Source organism: Neopsephotus bourkii, unplaced genomic scaffold (genome assembly GCF_033783945.1).
Source record: "Neopsephotus bourkii isolate Nb327-2 ecotype Australia unplaced genomic scaffold, CSIRO-AGI_Nbou_v1 NB_1423, whole genome shotgun sequence".
Taxonomy (NCBI): domain Eukaryota; kingdom Metazoa; phylum Chordata; class Aves; order Psittaciformes; family Psittacidae; genus Neopsephotus; species Neopsephotus bourkii.
The window spans coordinates 976,668-996,445 of NW_026901900.1; the positions used below are offsets into that span (position 1 = coordinate 976,668).

The 19,778-nt window shown below is 37.3% G+C and overlaps 1 protein-coding gene across 2 annotated transcripts in view; it reads right to left on the reverse strand.

The window, feature by feature from the left end:
• Positions 1-8,913: 8,913 nt before the first annotated feature.
• TBC1D15 (TBC1 domain family member 15) overlaps positions 8,914-19,778 on the reverse strand; it is a 32,879-nt gene continuing 22,014 nt past the window's right edge. Inside the window, exons 11-17 of one of the 2 annotated variants that reach the window (XM_061368001.1) lie at positions 18,382-18,498; positions 15,562-15,662; positions 14,201-14,300; positions 13,735-13,832; positions 10,619-10,735; positions 9,978-10,064; positions 8,914-9,282 (exon numbers count right to left, since the gene is read on the reverse strand). In XM_061368001.1, coding sequence (XP_061223985.1) covers positions 9,076-9,282; positions 9,978-10,064; positions 10,619-10,735; positions 13,735-13,832; positions 14,201-14,300; positions 15,562-15,662; positions 18,382-18,498 — 827 coding nt within the window. In that variant the 3' untranslated portion in view covers positions 8,914-9,075. The remainder of the gene's footprint in view (positions 9,283-9,977; positions 10,065-10,618; positions 10,736-13,734; positions 13,833-14,200; positions 14,301-15,561; positions 15,663-18,381; positions 18,499-19,778) is intronic. The other variant, XM_061368002.1, reaches the window with a different exon arrangement.

Below are 19,778 nucleotides of genomic sequence, written 5' to 3' on the forward strand. Positions count from 1 at the left end.
TGTGGGGGTAAAACAGTCCCATACGGACCTTGGAGATCTTCTATATTTATATGACAACGTGTCTCTGAAATAGAGCTCAGGGTAAAGTTTCTTGGGTTTGGTCATGGTGCTTGGTTTGGGGGTGTTTGTATGCTTCCTTGTTTGATTTGGGGGTCTTCTGTTTGTTTTTAAGAATTTGTTTACTGCTTGAGGCTACTATTAGCTCAGAAATTCTCAGTGCGCAGAAGGCATCTGCTGAAACAGTAACGCCTGCAGTGTTAAGCTACATTCTTAGTCTCACAAATCTACTTACGAAATTAAGATTTTTAATTTCTCTTACACTACCTTTCTGAGGTCAAACACTCATTTTGTCACCCACCATTGCACTTGCTCTCCCCTATAATTTTCCTTCCCACTTCTTCCATTTTCCAAAACTTCCCAATGAGCTACTTGAATAAATACCTGACATCCACGGAGTATCATGGAATCTTCCCATTCATCACAACTAACAAAAATCAGCAAAAGTTTCCAGTCCAAACCGGTCGTTGTCAGTTAGATGATCCCTTTCTTAAAACCGATGGTCATGTGTTATGTTCAGGACCAGGACAGAGCTAGTCCTGAGCTGCCTTAGAACTCGGAGGGAGGCCTGAAGCACACCCTTTCAGCTTCACTTTTCCATCATTTCCCAGGTGTAAAATGTAATAAGGCTCCTTTTCTTCTGCTTGACAGTAAGTTTGTAGTAATACTTGGTTCCTCTACCTGCTACTGTAATGCAGATCAATCATTTTCATCACGCTAACCTACAAAGTTTTACTTTCTCCCAGTCAGACGAAAGCATGTCTTCATGTATTAGCCCAGTCGCATAACCTGAGATTGCAAGAGACATTCTCAGTCATGTTTATTCATTTTTAATGATGGGAAAGCAGGTTTGAACTTTGATATTCCTACTTGCTCTGCCTGAGATACACAGACACAGTTTCTGCAGTTGAACAATTTATGAGAGTGAGATTGCTTTGTGCTCTCCTACTGCTCTGAAGATGAAACCAAGCCCTACTGGGTGGCTTTTCTCCTACCATCATGACAGAGCATGATTTCCTCTACTGTTAGATGCTAGCCCTGCAGCTGGGACATCAGACAAATCAATGACCCTGCTACCCAGTAGCCTTGCTATCTATCACAGCTCTGTGTGGTAACTAAAGCATGGCAAAGGTTTTCTGTCACTCATAACCTCTTCAGGATGACTCGTGAATGCAAAAACAAAGGTACGCTGTGTCAGCAGGTACTATACCACAGGAGGGGAAGACTTAAGTGGTTGAACTATTTTAACTGTTCTGTCTGCCCGTGAATCCCATGGAGGGATTGCTTCTCCCTTGAATTGAAAGTTCATTGAAGCAGATACTCAAAAATCTCTGTTCTTCAGAAAAAAGAAGAAAAAAAAAGAGTTATAAGAATAAAGCAGAAACTGAAACGAGGACTTCAATAAATTCGGTTATTACAGCCCCCAAGAGTAGGAAACCTAGAGCGAAAAGACAATTCTTTCCTTGTTTCAGGGAAAAAAGAATTTCATCAGGAAACTGCTTCACTGTAGAGAAAGTATAGTCTCCTACTACCCTGTCACTAGTATTATCATAAGTTGGTCATTACCTTCAATTCAACAAGAAGCTTACAGGAAATGAAAAATAGGACCAGGCTCCTAAATACAGGAAGCATAACACATAGACAATGGCTACTGTGCAAAATTCAAAGTAATTAGTATAGGACTTTCAAAGCTATTTTTATTTTTTTTTTATAAATAGAGCAGCAGCCATCAGAATTGAAGTATTAATCCACTACCCAACACGAGGAAAGAACAAAACAAACTTTAAGTGATCTAAGTATGTAATGCTCTTTTAACATCATTCTTTGCTGAAAGAATCAACTGTGACCATAGTTCTACCATGATTAGTAGGAAGGGCAGAGGTAAGGTTTTAGCTTTGAACAAGATGAAACAATGTTGGAGAATATTTCAGATAAATCTGGGATATTTGGGATAGCAAACGACTTGGCACAGACACCACGCTTACAGAGTAGGCTTGTTAGATCTCTGCCATCAATAACTATTTTAAGAACCCAGGGATTGGACAAGGGTCAAAAGACTCGGGAAAGGCCAAAATCATGTCCATTTTCAAGAAGATATTGGGGAGGATGAAGGGCTGAAGAATTACAAACCAGTCTAATTTCATTTGTTGGAGAAAGCAGAAGTACCAAAATTGTTTGTAAAGACCTAGAAGATAACAGATGATTAAACAGTCAAGATGGATTTGCTGAGAATAAATTGAGCCAAGCAAATCTCATTTCCTTTTATGACAGTTCTGTGGACCGAGGGAAAACAATACACATGATTCATCTTGATGGTAGTGAAGCATTTGGCATGGTCTGTCATAACATTCTCACAAGACAGATAAGGAACCAGGTCCAGATAGAACTAACAGATAGAGCAAAAGGGTGGCTTCACTGCTAAATGAAAGGGTAGAGAGAACAGCCATAAGTACCTACCCTCATCTCTTGTACTATTTGATAATAGCCTAAGTGACTGTGTAGAGACCACCCGTAAATTCCCAGACTATACCTACCTCAGGGATGCTGTAACAGTTACAAGATTTAAACAGATCTTGGCAGGGGAAAGACTACTTGTAGATGACCAGCTGCACATTTACAAGAGAAGGCAGAGCTCATGTAAAGGGAGTCAGAAGTTACAGAAAATCCCCAGCTACATACTATCATTCAAACTGCCCTGAAGGTCCACAAACGCCTGAAAAGTGCTTGCCTAACAGACTGCAGGATCTATGAAGTTATTCTTTAAATGGATACTTCCATATCCTTTCAATGGATGGACATAATGGCATAAGACAGTCATACCTTTCAGCAGGAGATATTGAGCCTATTCTGTTATTGACAAGCTTTTAAAAGTGCCTTCCGATATTGTAAACCTATGATTTTAACTAACTTGCTGCATGTATATACTCAGGTATATACTTCATAGTGAAAAAATGTGTGGTATGATTGATCTGGCTAAAAGAACTGGTAAAGCCTGCAATTTGTCAGCTCCTTCGTGTGATTCACCATACACTGCACAAATTGCTCATACCAGCATGAAAGAGGTAGTGGCACCAGACAGAGAACAAGGAAACAGGACTGCCACTTCTGGTAGCAGTAGCTACACTGCTTTGCTGGTTGAGGAATCATCAAGTCCCTGAACCCAAATACCTGTACTTTCTTGGTTTCTTCCATCAGTTACTTTAACAATATAACCAGAAGAGTATGTGAAAGCTCTCAAAGAGCCAAGCCCAAAGATGGCATGCATCCATGTAACCTAAAGGACATCTGGACCAATTCATACACCAAAAAGTGTTTTTGAAATTCTGGTGTCTCATCTTACTCAGTTATGACAAGCAACAGAATAGCTGAATCCAGTTGCTTAGATGCAATACATGTTGCATCAGGTCTAGATGGGGACTTAAGAAGTGTCTCTTCAGCAGGAAGGATTCACTTTTTTCTAACATGATCTCAGATACCATGAAGAATGTGTCATCACACCAAAATGGGTTAGGCTGGGATGGAGTTAGCTTTCCTTATATCGGCCCTTATGGTGCTGTGATTTGCGTCTGTGCCTAAAACAGCATTGGTAGCACTCCACCTGTGTTTCAACTGTTGCTGAGCAGTGCTTGCTCACTATTGACATGCTGTCACTTCTTCCCCGAGAGGCTGAGAGCAGACACAGCTAGGACAGCTGACCCAAACTGACCAAAGGGACATACCACATAACACTGTGCTCAGCAATAAAAGCTCAGGGAGAGGAGGAAACAGGCACATTCATGGTCATGGCATGCATCTTTCCAAGGAACCTGTGGTGAAGCCTTGTTTTCCAGAAGTGCTTGGGGATCTGCCTGCTGATGGGGCAGTAGTGAATGAAATTGTCTTTGTGCTTTGCTTGTGGGAGCAGAATTTGCCTTCCTTGTTAAACTGTCATTGTCTCAATCCATGAGCCTTCCTGCCTTCTTTCTACTACCCATCCTGTGGGGAGTGGGTGAGGGGCTGGGTGGGTGCTTGCTGCTGGTCGGGGTCAACCACACCACACAGAGGGGAAACAAGTGACCACCATTTGCTGAACTGCTAGACTGGGCAGAAGTTTAAGCTCTGCACAACAGGGCTCTGCAGTTAGTTGGTTAATAACAAGATATGTATGTAGAAACAGTCTAAGAACTAATGTTAACGTAGGGTACATATAGCCTGTATAATCCAAATAGATACTATAATTGAATTCCTCCAAATGTAACCCATCTAGAAGACTTCATTTACTTGAATTACATGGACAGTTTGAAATACGTATTTGATTTAATTGTGAAATTAATTTTGGATGAGGCAAAAAGTGACAACCTACAATATATTTTTTGTTTGCAATTCATCAGAAGATTAGTTTGTGCCAGAATATAGTGATTTAACACAAAAAAAATGCACCTATTCTCTAAAAAAAAAAACAAAAACCAAAACCAAAAAGAGTTTAAAATCCCCACTTGAATGAAAAGATCAAATTCAAGCTTAATTTATACTAGGCCTGCACTGCAATAACATCACTTAATTGAATAGCAGACATTTTCAAGTCCAACTAAACATGAAGCACAACTCATCTTTTAACATCATAAAAAGTGCATTTGAAAGCATCTTTAAATCAAATACAATAGCAAGCTTATATGAAATGTCTGTTAAGTGCTCAGTTAGGTATCTGCATCTCATCACCTTACCATGCTCATATACAGTCATGTCAACAGCAGAGCTAGACCCAGGTACGTAATTGCACACACAGAACCAAGGGTTAGGATTTCCTGCTTTAATCCCAGCCACCATAATGCAGATCATGGAAATTCTCTCCTAAGAGCAGCCTTTCACATAGACTGAGATGGCACCAGCAAATTACTGGAAATGTTCAGAAAATTCAACAGGTTTGAAAAGTATGTATTAAAGTATTTAGCCAGACACAGACAAAACCATGTTACCAGCCAGTTTTCTACAGCCCATGGGCCAAACTCCAGCTTTAAGTTGCATCTGTACAAGAATACTGACTAAATCTTGAGGAACACATCTCCAGAACAAATCATTACCCCCATTTGTAAGGTGAATACATTCACAGATGCACTTTTAACATTTCACTAACCTCTTCAGCACTGTTATTTGTGGTGTATGACATAGACCAATCTAAGGAGAACAGCTATTTTTTACCTATGGAATTTCAGTCCCAAACTTGGTAAGACTTCATTTGCATCACACTAAGATGCATGCTCATGCTAGCAATACAAAACTTAATTCACTGTCCAAATTCTGAATGCCAACTCATTTGTAATAAAATCTTTTTTTCATGTTAGGCAAGAATCCTGTAACAGAGAATTGTTTAGAAAAGCAAGGAGAAAGTGCCTCACATTTTGAATTAAAATACATTAAAAAATGGAAGCTAAGAGAATACTTTTTTTGGCTTCATGAAAAGTTGCAACAATAGAGCTTTGATTCAGTGCTAATGAGTGCATTTGAAAGTAGTGAGGAATTGGTGAGGCTACAGAATTTCACAGTGTAATATGTAAGAAAAAACAAGAAAGAATAACTGAAGAGGCACCAACAGCATCTTAAATTTCTCCACTAGAAAAACTCAAAAGGTTTTAAGAACTGGGCTTGTGGAACTTCAACACCTTAATTTTAATGCAACTACAGATTAAAAATAAGCCCAATTCCTAATACAAACAACACAGTATTTCCACATCCAGTTCTTAAAGCAATCAGGACCTGTTATATGTAGTCTTCATGAAGATTACTCACAACAATGAACACAAACCTCCCCACTTCACATACGTTTGAAGGCCACTGGCTACAACATTCACTAGGTGCAAACATGGTCATCATAGAGGAACAGGACAGGCATATATTTACTAAATGCAGTCAATACAATCGACGTGTCAAGTGATGGCTATGGGCAACTTCGTATCATCCTTTCATATTTTAACCTCCTAGTATCAAAAACATTCTATAAATATTCACATTGGTCCAAACCTCCAAGAAGCTTCAGCCAACATTCGTTTTTCTGTAAACTATCCTCTTAGAATCATAGAATAATTAGGGTTGGAAAGGACCTACCCCCATGAGCAGCGACACTTCACACCAAACCATGCCACCCAAGGCTCTGTCCAGCCTGGCCTTGAACACCACCAGGGATGGAGCGTTCACAACTTCCTTGGGCAACCTATTCCAGTGCCCTCCAACAGAAGAAAAAACCCCAAGAATGTACTTTTGAAATAATTTAATTGCCCACATAGGCAAACTAAGAAAATGCTCTCTCAAGACCTACATAAATGTAATTTTTACCTTGGAACAGATAACACTGGTATACTGCTAGGACTGAAAAGTATAAAGCTTTAAAATACTCCAAAAGATAATTATCTTCCAGTAAAGCATTAAAAACAAAATGGGTTTGCTGGAACTAAACAAGTATTGCCTCTTTTATAGCCTGACAACTATAACCAAAAATACATTCAGCTAATTCATATTTCTCAATTCTAAGCCATCTAAATGATTCATACAAAATTGCACATCCAGAACCTCCAACCCTTGGCATTTCTTCAGCCATCATGATCCTGATTCAGACCTCTTAATGTCTGTTGTCTCATCAGCTTAGGCTAAATTCATCCCCAAGAATCAGAAGTAGTTCGGTGGAGGATAAGGTTCTTTGTGATTGCAGCTCTTTGCAAGGTTGGCAGGAAGGAAACTACAGATAACATACGCTGCAAGGGGGATTTGATCTTATTGTTGGGAAGCAGAGCAAGCATACCTACTCCAAGCCTTCCACAGCAACTGCTCACTGTTAATTCAGGAGCAAACGTCTCATCCCTGAAATTCGTGTGCTTAATACAAAGAAGAAAAGATCAAGAATCATACCCAAAATGGAAAGGCAAACTTTAAGGGGTGCTAGTATTTCTAGGAAGCCATAGTTGTTAATTCTAAGAAATTACAGAAATCCACTTAAACATGCTTTTCTTAAACTTCTGAATATTCATGTTCAGTCAGTTATGGCGTTCTTCAACATCTTAATATGTTGCATATAACAAGGTATTTTTGTGGCTGCATACCCTGAAGAACCAAGAACCATGCACAGTTAACTGACAGACTCGCCCATTGCATTTCTGTTTTAGACACACACCCCCCTTACAGTTTCAACTTAATTTGACAAAACCACTCTGCAAGTACAATTCAAAGCGAACTAGGTGCTCCAAAAATACTGAAACTAACTTGCTTAATGCATCTGAACCAAGTGTTGATTATATAAGTTCCAATGCTTTTACGCATTCTACGCCACATTAAATTAACTGCCAAGCAGCACAATGCTCAACAGTGAACAAAGGCACGATGCTTCACAGTAATTTCCTGGACAGGAAATGAAAGGCTACAGATACACTGAGCTGTCAGTCCTTGACTTCGACCACATCAGACATTTCTTATTAACTGATGAGAGATAGCACATAGACAATATTAAAAACAAAATCTATACCGATTCAGCTCTCCAATGTTTGTTCACAACTTGTGACAGAAGTTTAATCAGGTCTCAATTGTAACAACTTGATTTATCTATTAAAGCCTTTTTGTATTACTTGTATTTGCTTTAGATGGCACAAATAACATTTGTAGAAGTAAAACTGCTCCAGAAGAGCTCCACCATATCCCAACACATCAGCTGCCCAAAGATGAAAGGCATGTTCCGCTCCACAATAAAAAGATACTCCCACTGCTCTTCATTACTCACAAAATAAATACATCAACGGACTAATCATTGTTAGTTAGCTCCTCTGTCTCATGTTCTTATATCAACAATCAGACAACTAGATTTTTTTCTCTAAATAGGATTTAATTAAAAACACTAAATCAGCTTTGACTTTTATTTATGTACAATAGTTACCAAATATTCAAATACACTGAATCAGTTATGTTAAATTTCACATAACGTCAAAGGACACCAGCATGGCATGGAATAAACTCACACTGCCTTTTGCATGTACAAAAAAAAATTAAATGCATTCATGTTAATTGCAATTACTGGTTTGGTTTGTGGTTTGTTTGTTTTTCAGTTATCTGCTTATTAATTCTCCAAATAATCTTGCCATAAAAACAGTGTAAGTAGTTAATTGATCAGTTAATATATTAGCAAAGATAAAACATTAGTAAAGTTTGAAAGAAATCAATTGCAAAATTATCTCAAGTGTAGGACTGAATGTATTCACATGAAAGTTACCTTCAGTTAGAAAAGTTCTGAAAAAGAGCCCAAGTTGGAGCTTTGCATTAATTTGGTAAAACTGATTCATATGAATGGTCAAGTTTATTCAGATATTGAAAATATGACTATCCTTTTTAGTATTCACAAACATTTATGCATATAGTGTGTTTATGTGTGTAAATATATATATGCATATATAAAGGGAAGATATGTTAATGTAAAAATATACTGTTCATCCACTCCCAGTTACACAAAATTCAGTTTTTGGACATTCAACTGTGCAAGTATAAATGTCCACTTCAGATCTACATTCAACCAGCAACAAATACTTTGAAGTATTTTTGTAAACATCTGAGATAGGGAAACCCCATTCATTTACAAAACGATCCTTCTTTAACACGTCAGCATCTCTTCAGCTTGAAAATTTTGTACAGTAGCTTCAGCTCCTATTGTGAATCCTCTCCAAAGAGCTCACACTTAAATCGGTACGTGTGAAAGCTCAACAAATGCAGAATTTGCAAATTCATGCTTAATCACCATCCATTTCCAGTTCACCAGCAAAACCAAAAATGCACTTGGCTACAAAAATATTAAGGAATGTTATTGAAAACAAAAGGCTATTTTGGTAGAAGAAACTACAAAAATAGTTAAGTTGAGTCATGTTGTAAAGCTTTAATGAGAGAGCATTACAGTACAGATTTTCTTTCCGACCTTAAAGCTTAATCAACACCAAATTTAAATATCCATCTCTCAAGTGCTTAAAAAAAACGTGCTCAGTAAAAGTCTTTCTTCAATGTAACCAACTGTGATTACGCAGGTGTCAGGCTCTGCGTCTCAGACATCTGTTGAGTGCTGTCTCTCGTACCATTGGCAGCAATTACAGGTGTTGAGACACTCTGATATAATGACGTTGGACAATTCAACATGGCTCCGCTTTCATCTTCTCCATTATCTGAATCAGGTGTTACAGAACTGCTTTCCATCCCCAGGATTTCACTAACTGCTTGAGGCAATTCCTAAAAAGCAGGAAAAAAACCCAAGTAGTACTAAAAATCATTGTAATTAATTAATTAATTAATAACTTTACAATGAGGTGTCATCCCCCCAAGCCCATGCCCCAACCATAGTAAGTAGTCATTCATCTGAACTTAGCTGTACTGAAACCATCTCTGTCAGCATTAGTTCCATTAAAGTTACTATTTCCTGTATCTGCCTTTTCAAAAAAACAGCAAAAGGGACAGGCTCAGGAATCAATTCCTTATGAACAATATATTCTTCATTATAAAAATTAGAAGTCTAAACAACTATTACACTTCATCTAATTGAAATTAGTTTTATTGAGTGAACCACTAGCTTCTGCCTAATAAGACTGGTATGCTTTCAGTGCAATGCACTTTTCACCTCATTTTTCTTGAGCACACTGAAGATCAAATTCCTTGTACTGAGGTTAACTAGTAGGAGTTAAAAAATCACGACCAAAAGGCACAATCCTGCTCCTCCCCAGTGAACGATGTTACTCTGTAAAATTAGTCCTTTTTCCTTACAGACTTCTAGATTATAAGTGCTATAAAGATACAGCACATTCTTGATCATACCCAGTCATTAGCTATTTTGCAAGTCATACATGCATACTTACAGCTGCATACATACATACATGCATACTTTTATTGTCTATAAATGCTCACAGTAGATATACTCAAAACAGCTTTACCTTGCAATTCATCATCTGCATAGAAATTGCTTCTGCCTTGCAGAGTATATATTCCACATCAATTTTCATAGACAGTTCATTGATATGCTAAAAATATATTCACAAAGAATAGTAAAAATGTGATAAATGGTAAATATGTGTTATTGTAAAATACATTAATACTGTACTGCACTGCTAGTAAGTATCAGTTTGTAAGCTTGCCCCTTAAGCTATGAAACGCTAAATATGCTCCATTTGCTTTGACAAATGGGTACTGAAAGATGCAGTATGCAGCAGCTGGATGACACCAAGACCTGCAAGAGGCATCTATAGTACTTCTAAATGCGACAAACTATCTGGCCCTCCTAGGTACCCCCAGCTCACATTTTCAGAGTTAACAAGATTCTGGAAGAAAAGGCAAAAATTAAGATAAAGCATATTAAGTAGTCTAAGAGCGAGATCTGATAATAATCTTATCCCTGAATACACACATCAAAGAAACTTTTGAATGCATCCACATTCAGTTTGCATTTAACCCTTTGGAAGATATATCCACCTACATCAAATCTTCACTTTTTCCTCACACCAGCAGGAAGTAAGAACATACTGCATTAACTTCAGAAAGTTAATCAATATTCAAACAATGCGTAAGAACTCGGTACCTTTAATATTTCATTAAAGCCATAGTGCTTGTCCATTATTTGCTGTTTTTCAGACTCTAAGATAGCACAACAAAGGAGAAGATGAAAATTCTGGCAAGGCAGTTCCGTCCACATGACCTGTTAAAATATGAAAACCACTTTTGAAATCCTTATGTTTTTTCTCCAGAAAGTAGTTCTTGGAAAATAAGCCCTCAAGCCAAGTGGGCTAAACTAACCATAAGCTATTTTTGGAGGCAACTAAGTATATACCATTACTTGAAATATTTCTTTTGGCCAATCAGTGACCAAAATTAGCCAGAGTCACCAAATGCTTATCTGGTTCTTCAAGACCTCTGTGTCTACCAGATTGTCCACTACAGAATCGTAGAATAGTTACGGTTCTATAATGCTGTTAAGCTGCCTGAGCTTGCGGTCTTGTGAATGGGTGTGTTCTGCCTCGGCTCATGTGAAATTCTCCTACTTAAAATTACCAACTACACAGAAGTCTTTAAAACTAAGAAATTATTTGCATGACTTAATGTATCTGCATTACATGTGAATTGGTAGAACTTCGTCATGCTCGGCAATCCCTACAGAAGGGATGGTTATAAAAAGAGGTGCTAAAGTTATTCCCAATCCCTCACTACAAAAGCCCAAACATACGTACTTGCAGGTGTTGGGGGTAGGTGGGTGTTACTTTCTGACTTACTGCAGACACATTAGCTTTTGGTCCCACAGAGGCCAAAAAAAGTGTTGCCTATAGCATTGCAAATAACTGCAAACACAATGTGGAATGCCACCTCTCTAGCATGTGCACTGCTGTACCATAAAGCAATGATTTAACCACCTACATTTTCTACCACAATCTGATTACAGCTCTTGCTCAGTAAGGTGGAATGCCACCTCTCTAGCATGTGCACTGCTGCACCACAAAGCAATGATTTAACCACCTACATTTTCTACCACAATCTGATTACAGCTCTTGCTCAGTAAGCGGACATGGCTCGGGTTTAGCCTGTACTCCAGCTGATGTGGACTGGTATCTCACATCTCTAATGTGCATGTCTAATAACCAGTCTAAGGAACAACCTTCTTCATTCCTTTCTTTGAGATGAAACACTGGAAGACATGCAGCTAGTGGGAACAGGCAAAAAGTATCCACTGCTACCCTAGTAGTTCAGGCAATTCCGAGGACAGAAATGGAGATCCAAAGGAACACCCCTGAAATTCATAGATCAGACCAAAGTCCAGAAGTCCTAGAACTTGGGAATGGCATCTCACATGGTACCTCCTCTTCTCCACATTCTACCCTCTGCAAGTGAATACATCATAGGGTAACACTGCTTTCAAATGGGTTCCCTTAATTTATGTGCTATTACAAAAAGCACACAAACTTTGCTCAGACTGAAATACCCTAAAAAGCTGTTAATTTCTCTGTGTTGGTTACAAAGGTAAAATGCTCTCCTATGCCTACAGCTTACCTGTGGAAATCCCACATAAACACCCACTGATACCACCAAAGTGGCATAGTTACGAATAGGAAACTTGTTTCCTATTCATAACTGAAGCTGGACTTCCAACTGTGACAAAGGTGACACTAGCTTTCACATAAAAACATGAACAGCAGTCCTTAATTAGCTTGTTTTTAAAAGAAAAACAAGTTACCCCCCATACCTCCTAGCAAAGAAAGAGAATACTTATAAACACATATTATGACATACTAGAAGGAACCTACAAGACTATGATATATCAATGGATTTCCATCACCTTCCTAAGACATAAGGAAAGTACTTGAGAGCTAGAAATAGAGTGTGTTTCTGTATGCAGATGTATACACACATTAAAGCAGAGGCAATAAAAACATGATAGCCTGGGACTATAAACTATAAATAAAAATACCACTGTCAATTTAAAAAGAAAAACTAGTCTTTAAGAACATACTAAGATGACATAGCACACTGAGGAGGGAAAGTGAGATCAGTGATATCTTATCTCCCAAAAATCATTATCATTTATACCTTGGAATAAAAGAATTCTATTGGTTTTGTACATTTTGGTTCCCTTATTTATGAATGTTATTCATAAACTTTTTAGTCCTCTTCAGTTAGAATACCACCTCATTATTCTGTGATAGTAAATTCCACCAAAGGATAATAAAAAGCTAAAAAAGATTTACTTTAGACATTTTTAAATACTGGTCCTCCTTTTTATGCAAGTACTTTTTCACTAGTGGAAAAAGTGAATAAAAGCAACAACATTATTTTTCATTATACCAGAAACAACATTATTTTTCATTATAGTACAAAGTTTATGTTTCTCAGTCCCGTTCTTTTCATTACCCTTCTGTTCCCCAACACAACTCAATGGGACGTTATGTCCTAGAAAATACTCCTTCCATTCATCTGAACATTTATTCTCTTGTTTGGGAATTTTCAGTGGATACTGTGCTCTTGTTAAATGCATCTTAGACAGTAAACCTGTGCTGTTGACGTACTTCTCAATTTTCTTGGAATAAAGAACTAAAGAATGTTCAACAAAAATATTAGTTCACCTTAATTACTTCATCTGATTCCAAGATTACCTAAATCAAAAAAAGAACTCATTAACCTGGAACTATCAGAACTTCTATATTTGGATGCTTTAAATCATGTTACTTGGCATCTTAAGACCTCATAATTAAGATTAACTGGACCTTCTGACATCATCCTCTTTATGGTTTTGGCTAACATAGAAACTACCCTGCCAGTGCTTCATTCCACTTAATCTGTAAAGCACTACCAATATCAAAGAAGTACTCAGACACACACACTACTTCTTTTAGCATAAGCTGTTTTGCAGTCAAAGGTAATCGATACTCTCCACATACTACTTCCACTTCAGACCCTCATCTGAAGGACCCCGTCCAAACCTTCTGAAAAAGCCAGTTTATCTCCACCAGCTCTTAGGAGTATTTTTCATTAAGTTCCCAAGTTGCTGTTTTGGATATAAACGTGTAACTTACACTAGTTTGTCCTCAACTCATTGCATGGAATCAGCTTAATACCTATCAGAGTATTAACCACTTTGCAGAATGATCCATACTTTTTGTTCTAAAGTCCAAAGACTGCTGGAGTTTGTGTGATGAAACAACTTCTTACCTCCCAGAGTCGAAGAATATCTTGAAAGCTAAATTCCCTTTTAAATCTGATGAGAAGCCATCGGAAGCAAAAATATAGGTAGCCCGAGTCTTGAGATTCTAGGAATAAAAGTGTTACATTTCATAAACAACAAATTTGGTTAAGACAACAGGGAAAAAGCAAACAAACCAACCAACCCAGAACAAACCACACTTTACAGGCATAGAATCATACCACTGATTTTAAAGACAGTCCTGTTTCAGAATCAAAGATATTTGCCAGAGGAGGTCATATATTTAACATCAGCAACAAGGGGACCATGTTTTTCAATAGGCACAAAGCAATTACTGAAATCTTTTAGGTGTTCTTAATGTTTAGCTCCTGTATTCATATATTACTATTGGAATTATGTTTAAAGACTGGCAAGGACATCAATGCATACAGAATGCAGTAAATTGTTTCAGTTAGAGTGCATGAATACACCTACCTAAATAACTGCAAAATCCACTGTCTAGTAAACGCAGCAAAGTACTCAGCTGAATTAGTTGTGTCTTCATTCCCTGCATCTGTTCTTCAAAATTCTGATGCTGCACGAATAAAACATTAGCACTGTCATTTTTGTTAATGACAACTTCGATATTTACAGCTGCTCTTAATTTTAAAAAAGTTTTGTTATTGTAACAATAGTTCTCACCCTTCAGGTATATAACATGGATATTTAACTGTACTTCTACCTAGTGAAATGTCTGCCTTTTACTGAAAGGTTTAACTAATGCAGTGAACTATATTTCTGATAACACATTTGTACGTAATAAGTGATGATTTTTTTATTAGCCTATGCTCTATACCTCCAAGCAGTACCACTGCACTCAAAACAAAAGACAACTTTTGTATTCTCCTACCAGTTGCATACTTTTTTGCCACATGAACAATTTGCAAAAGCTTCAGTTTGTAGAAAACCTAAAATGTATTTTGTCGTGGTTTAAGCCCAGCCAGTAACTCAGAACCACGCAGCCACTCACTCACTCTCCCCCCCCCCCCCCGCTCCCAGAGGAATAGGGAGGAGAATCAAAAGACTATAACTCCCACAGGTTGAGATAAGAACAGTCCCATAACTAAGGTATAACACAAACCACTACTGCTATTACCAGTAATAATAATGGTAAGGGAAATAACAAGGGAAGAGAATACAACCGCTCACCACCTGCCGACCGATACCCAGCCTGACCTGAGCAGTGATCTAACCCTTCTGGCTAACTGCCCCCAGTTTATACAGTGGGCATGACGTGCTGTGGTATGGAATACCTCTTTGGCTAGTTTGGGTCGGGTGTCCTGTCTCTGCTTCCTCCCAACTTCCCCTCCCCCGCAGAGCATGAGACTCAGAAAGTCCTTGGTCACAGAAAACATTACTGAGCAGCAATTAAAACCATCGGTGTTACCAGCGCTGTTTCCAGGCTGAAAGTCAGAAACACAGCACTGCACCAGCTACTAAGAAGGAGAAAAATGACTGCTACTGCTGAACCCAGGACACATTTAACCTATGCCGAAAAGCAGATGTGACAGGGAAACCTTATCCTGAACGAAGTCCTGCAAGAGGACCCAATTTATACAAATTCATCTGTGATGTTTCCAAGTTACTTTGGAACTTCCAAGGAGCTGAATTCATCTGCATTACACAGTAATAGTATCACAAACCTTCCATAAGGAGTGTCAATCAAAGAAAACATAACTTCAAACATAACTGCTTTAAAAGAACTGAAAAAAAACAAGGAAATGTATGAAATAAAACTAACTCCAGATGCTGTCTGTAGCTTATATGTTTGATGGGCTAAAAAAGCCTTTTTTTACCATTTGATCCATGTATGATACAAAGCACCAGAAGGCATCTACTTCATTCTCCATAACATACAAGACAGGTGACAGCAAGTCACTCATCCCCTGAACATAACCTTGAAAGAGAAAAAGGGGAAAAAAAAGGGCAAATAAGAATTTAGTTAAATTCAGCAGTTTATTAGTAATTTTTCAAGGTGTTGAATGACTGAAACAAATGTTAGCATTCCAAGTTTTTACAGATACTATAGTGTTCCAACTCAACCACCAGTAAAGACATTTTTGTATTAATAACCACCAACATCCAGCAGATCTAACAAAATTTAGCAGCTGATTCTGCCAACCTACAGAGACTATAAAGCATTAGGTTTAGTGTTGTCAAAACACATACAAACTGAGCTAACATCAAAATAGAATTTTAATTTAAAAACTACTGATTTAGAGCTCAGGATCATATATTGATATTTTCAAGAAGATTAAATATATACCTTGCACCATCACAAATACAGACTTGTATTTATTCTCCTTTCTATCTTAATTGTTCACTTTCCTCTAGACATTTACAATCAGTTAATGTCTTCCCACTTTCCCCCACCCCCAACTGAAGATTTTCTTTTCAAAAAGAAGAAGAGCTGTTGAGTTTCAATTCCACAAAAACATACAGTACAATAGCTTTTATGCAGAAAATTCTGCACGTAGCATTTCTTTTTTCTGGCACTGAATATGCTTGAAGGATTCCAGTATTTAGGGAAGTCGGGACTGTTCTGCTAGGATGATATTTTAAATAAACCAAAGCCCAAGACCATCTACATAACCAAGCAGCTATCAACAAAATAAGACGACTACCTATCAAACTGGAGAAAGGGATTAATTGCTTGTGAGAAGTATGAAACATATCCCAACCTGATTCAAGGAAGTGCCTTAAGGTTTCTGTGCCTATAAATGGTGAATCAAATTCATATGCCATAAAACACACTCACGTGCCTTAGAAGAAAAGCTTACATTGAACTGGAGAGTAAAATACCCATACATCAATGTTACAGATAGAAAATTTTAGTTGTACACAAAACAGTTTAAAAATCTTAATAGCTTTTAAATATTTTTTCCAGCTCCCTTGTTTGTAATTAACAGCCCAATTAAGAAGAGTAGGGGGACAATGGGCTTTAGAGCATATATTTTTCCCCAACTCTTGCAACTACCGTACCACTGACACTCAAGTCAGCTCATCCACTGCCCTGTGGCTGCACACCTTCTTAAGGGAGAACATGATTTATGTCTGTGTCCATCATCAGTGGTTGGTTCAGGACAACATTTCTCAGTTGGCTGATTCAATTTCTTAATGACGTAATTAAAACTGAGTAACTGACAAGAGGGTTAGATCCAATGACTGTGATAGTGTGGAGCAGGTACGAGGAGAAAAATACAACAAGGAACAGAAAACAACTAAAAGGTCAAAAGAAAAAAAAAATGTTTTATTCCCCAAACATTTTATACTAACAGCTGATTAAAAACAAATGTAGAGAAAATTTTGTCCAAAACAGTTTAAAAGCCTCTTAAAGAATAAAATCAGTTTTATTAATGCAGACTTGAGGAATTCATTCAGAAAAATGCAGTATTAACAGCTGTTCTGTCCCCTTCCCTATCTGGCAGTTTGTGGCATTATTCAAACCCCTCTACAGCTGCTGTTGAAGGATTAAGTGCAGCGTTGTACAAATGTTTGAGTAGCTTAGAAGCCTGGAACAGATACAATGTCAAATGTACTATATTTCCATTATTTTTGCTTGTTTATAAAATAGAATACTTATCCACTGCATACATGCATGCCATCTAAACAATGTTTTTAATAGTGGGTGTTGAACGTTCTTTAATTTCACTTCTACATCACTGTGTGTTAATGCAGGTTGACATGTGGAACAGAGCTACATGCTTAAATAGTCTAAATCAGTTTTCCCTTTCTTTTCCATGCCAAAGATCTAGTTCCTCTAGAGCTAGACAGTAAGTAACTACAGACTTGACAGTAAGGACAAAAGCTGACAAGTACTATACCTCTGCAGCAAGTTTACCAGCAATCAAACATTTGGTCCAACTTTGTGCCAGATTTTGAAGGCAAAAAGGGAGCTTTTAGAACCCCACACTATTTTGAGACAGAATATACACACAAAGAAAGTACACAACAGCCAAATGTCATGGCAGGAGTGGAGGGGAGAACCAACTAGAAATATCTTTTTCATCCCCAACCAATACATCTCACATATGCTGTGATTAAAGCAAAGCCTTATATGCTCTTCCTTCTGCAACAGATGTGTACACTAAAGCGTAATTTGACAGACTGTTAAGTGTAGTCTTCAAGAACCATCTTCTGAAGTATTGTAAACATCTATGTTTACAAACAGTTGTTTCAGTATGCTAAGCTTTAAGTACAGCAGTGGCAGCTGGTTTATCATTTTTATTGATATATCAGTTGTAAAAATGGATGTAAAACTCAAGCTCCAGAGACCCAAACCCATATAAAACCTAAAAAGCAAACCTGCTTTAATCCTAAAATACAAATAACAAAAAACCACAAGAACCAACAGGACTATGGGGAAGATAAACTGTCACTTAATTCCCAATCCCACCTCAGCTGATGAATTCAGATGCTCATGATAAGCATCAGATAAAAGGAACAAACAGGATGAGAAACTGAATAAAGGTATCTACATTATTAAACTATACATCTTGACAGTTAGAAAAAGCATTGCAATCAAAACAAGTTGAACTGTGTTAACAGGCCTTAACATAATCAAAGCTGCATTTTGGAAACTAAAAAGGCATTTACATTCAGGGAGCACAACTTACCTAAGTCAAAGTCATACATGCAATAGGTCATCAAAATATCATGAAGTAAAATCAATCCTGGATTATCTTCACCTTCATAGAATTTATTTGTCCGATCTGTTCTGTTTACATCTTTTTCTAGGGAAACAGTCCAGACTTAAAAACATTTTCAAAGCAAATTCTACAAAGCCAGCATCAAATGAGTTCAGAATGATTTTTAAGCTGCTGCTTTTTTCCTCAAACAATGCTGCAAAGCTCTGAAGTGTTTAAGACAACTGCATAACTGAATGGCATTTCAAAATAAAGAATACTTTAAAAGAAAGAAAATTCTTCCTGTCTGCAATAAAAGGATTTGCTTATAAACAGACTTTAAAGCTTCTTGACCCTTTTTATTTGTTAACACTGTTTATGGAATACTTCCTGATTATAATTCAGTTAAAATGTTTTACACCTGCATGGTTTCAGAACAATTTTATGTGAGTTAGCTATGCAATGGCATTTATGAATACTTATGTAATGCAGCATAAGCCATAGTAGGAAGTTAACACATGATCAGCTCAGAGACACTGTGATAGTTCACAACCGCATGTTTATAAATTCTTCTAAGCTCATATAGTGAGCTGAAGTGAGCTGAAACTGCCTGTTCCACTGGGCAGTTCTCATGCCTCAATAATAGCAAGCACACAGCATACTCCTGAATAATAAAAATTCAGGATTTGATGCATTGAAATAAGACAAATTTTGAATGTTCTTTAATAAAAGTAGTAATTTGTAGTTTTGGATCTATTTCACAACATAAGCCTAATACTGTCATTTACATTTCAAACACTTAAAAAGGAACCGAGCTGCTTCAACAGAAACAAAACTGTTAATTTACATAGTCTTTAAGATTGATCTACTAAGATTAGACTCAACCCTTTCAAGCTTGCCTACTGAATAACTGGCTGAAACAAGTTTAGTTCACAACTCAGAATAACACAGAAACAATCTTACCCTGTTTCCTGAAACAACTATTTAGCAATCCTAAACATGGTTTCCAAATCTCACTACCATAAAGATCTGAGGATACAAACTGCTAATAGTCAGCAGAACCTGATGAAATCTTTAGAAGCAGGCATAAACCCCCCCCAAGTCAGAATGCACATATACAAATCCCTATAATAAATTTTTAAATATGGACAGATGCATTTTCACATTCTTACACTGTTGTTATTCTAATGTCATTCCAAGTAAAACTACACCAGGAAGTAACATGAAATAAAGATCCTTTTGTTACTAAGTGAAAGAAGTTAAAAAATCCAGCCATTCTGTCTGACATGTAAAGCTATGAATTACTCTGTCTGAGTTTTAATATTGAGTACATAAATTTTAGATACCTCTAAAACAGCAATATGTCAGCTTTGAGTGCCTCTTCATAC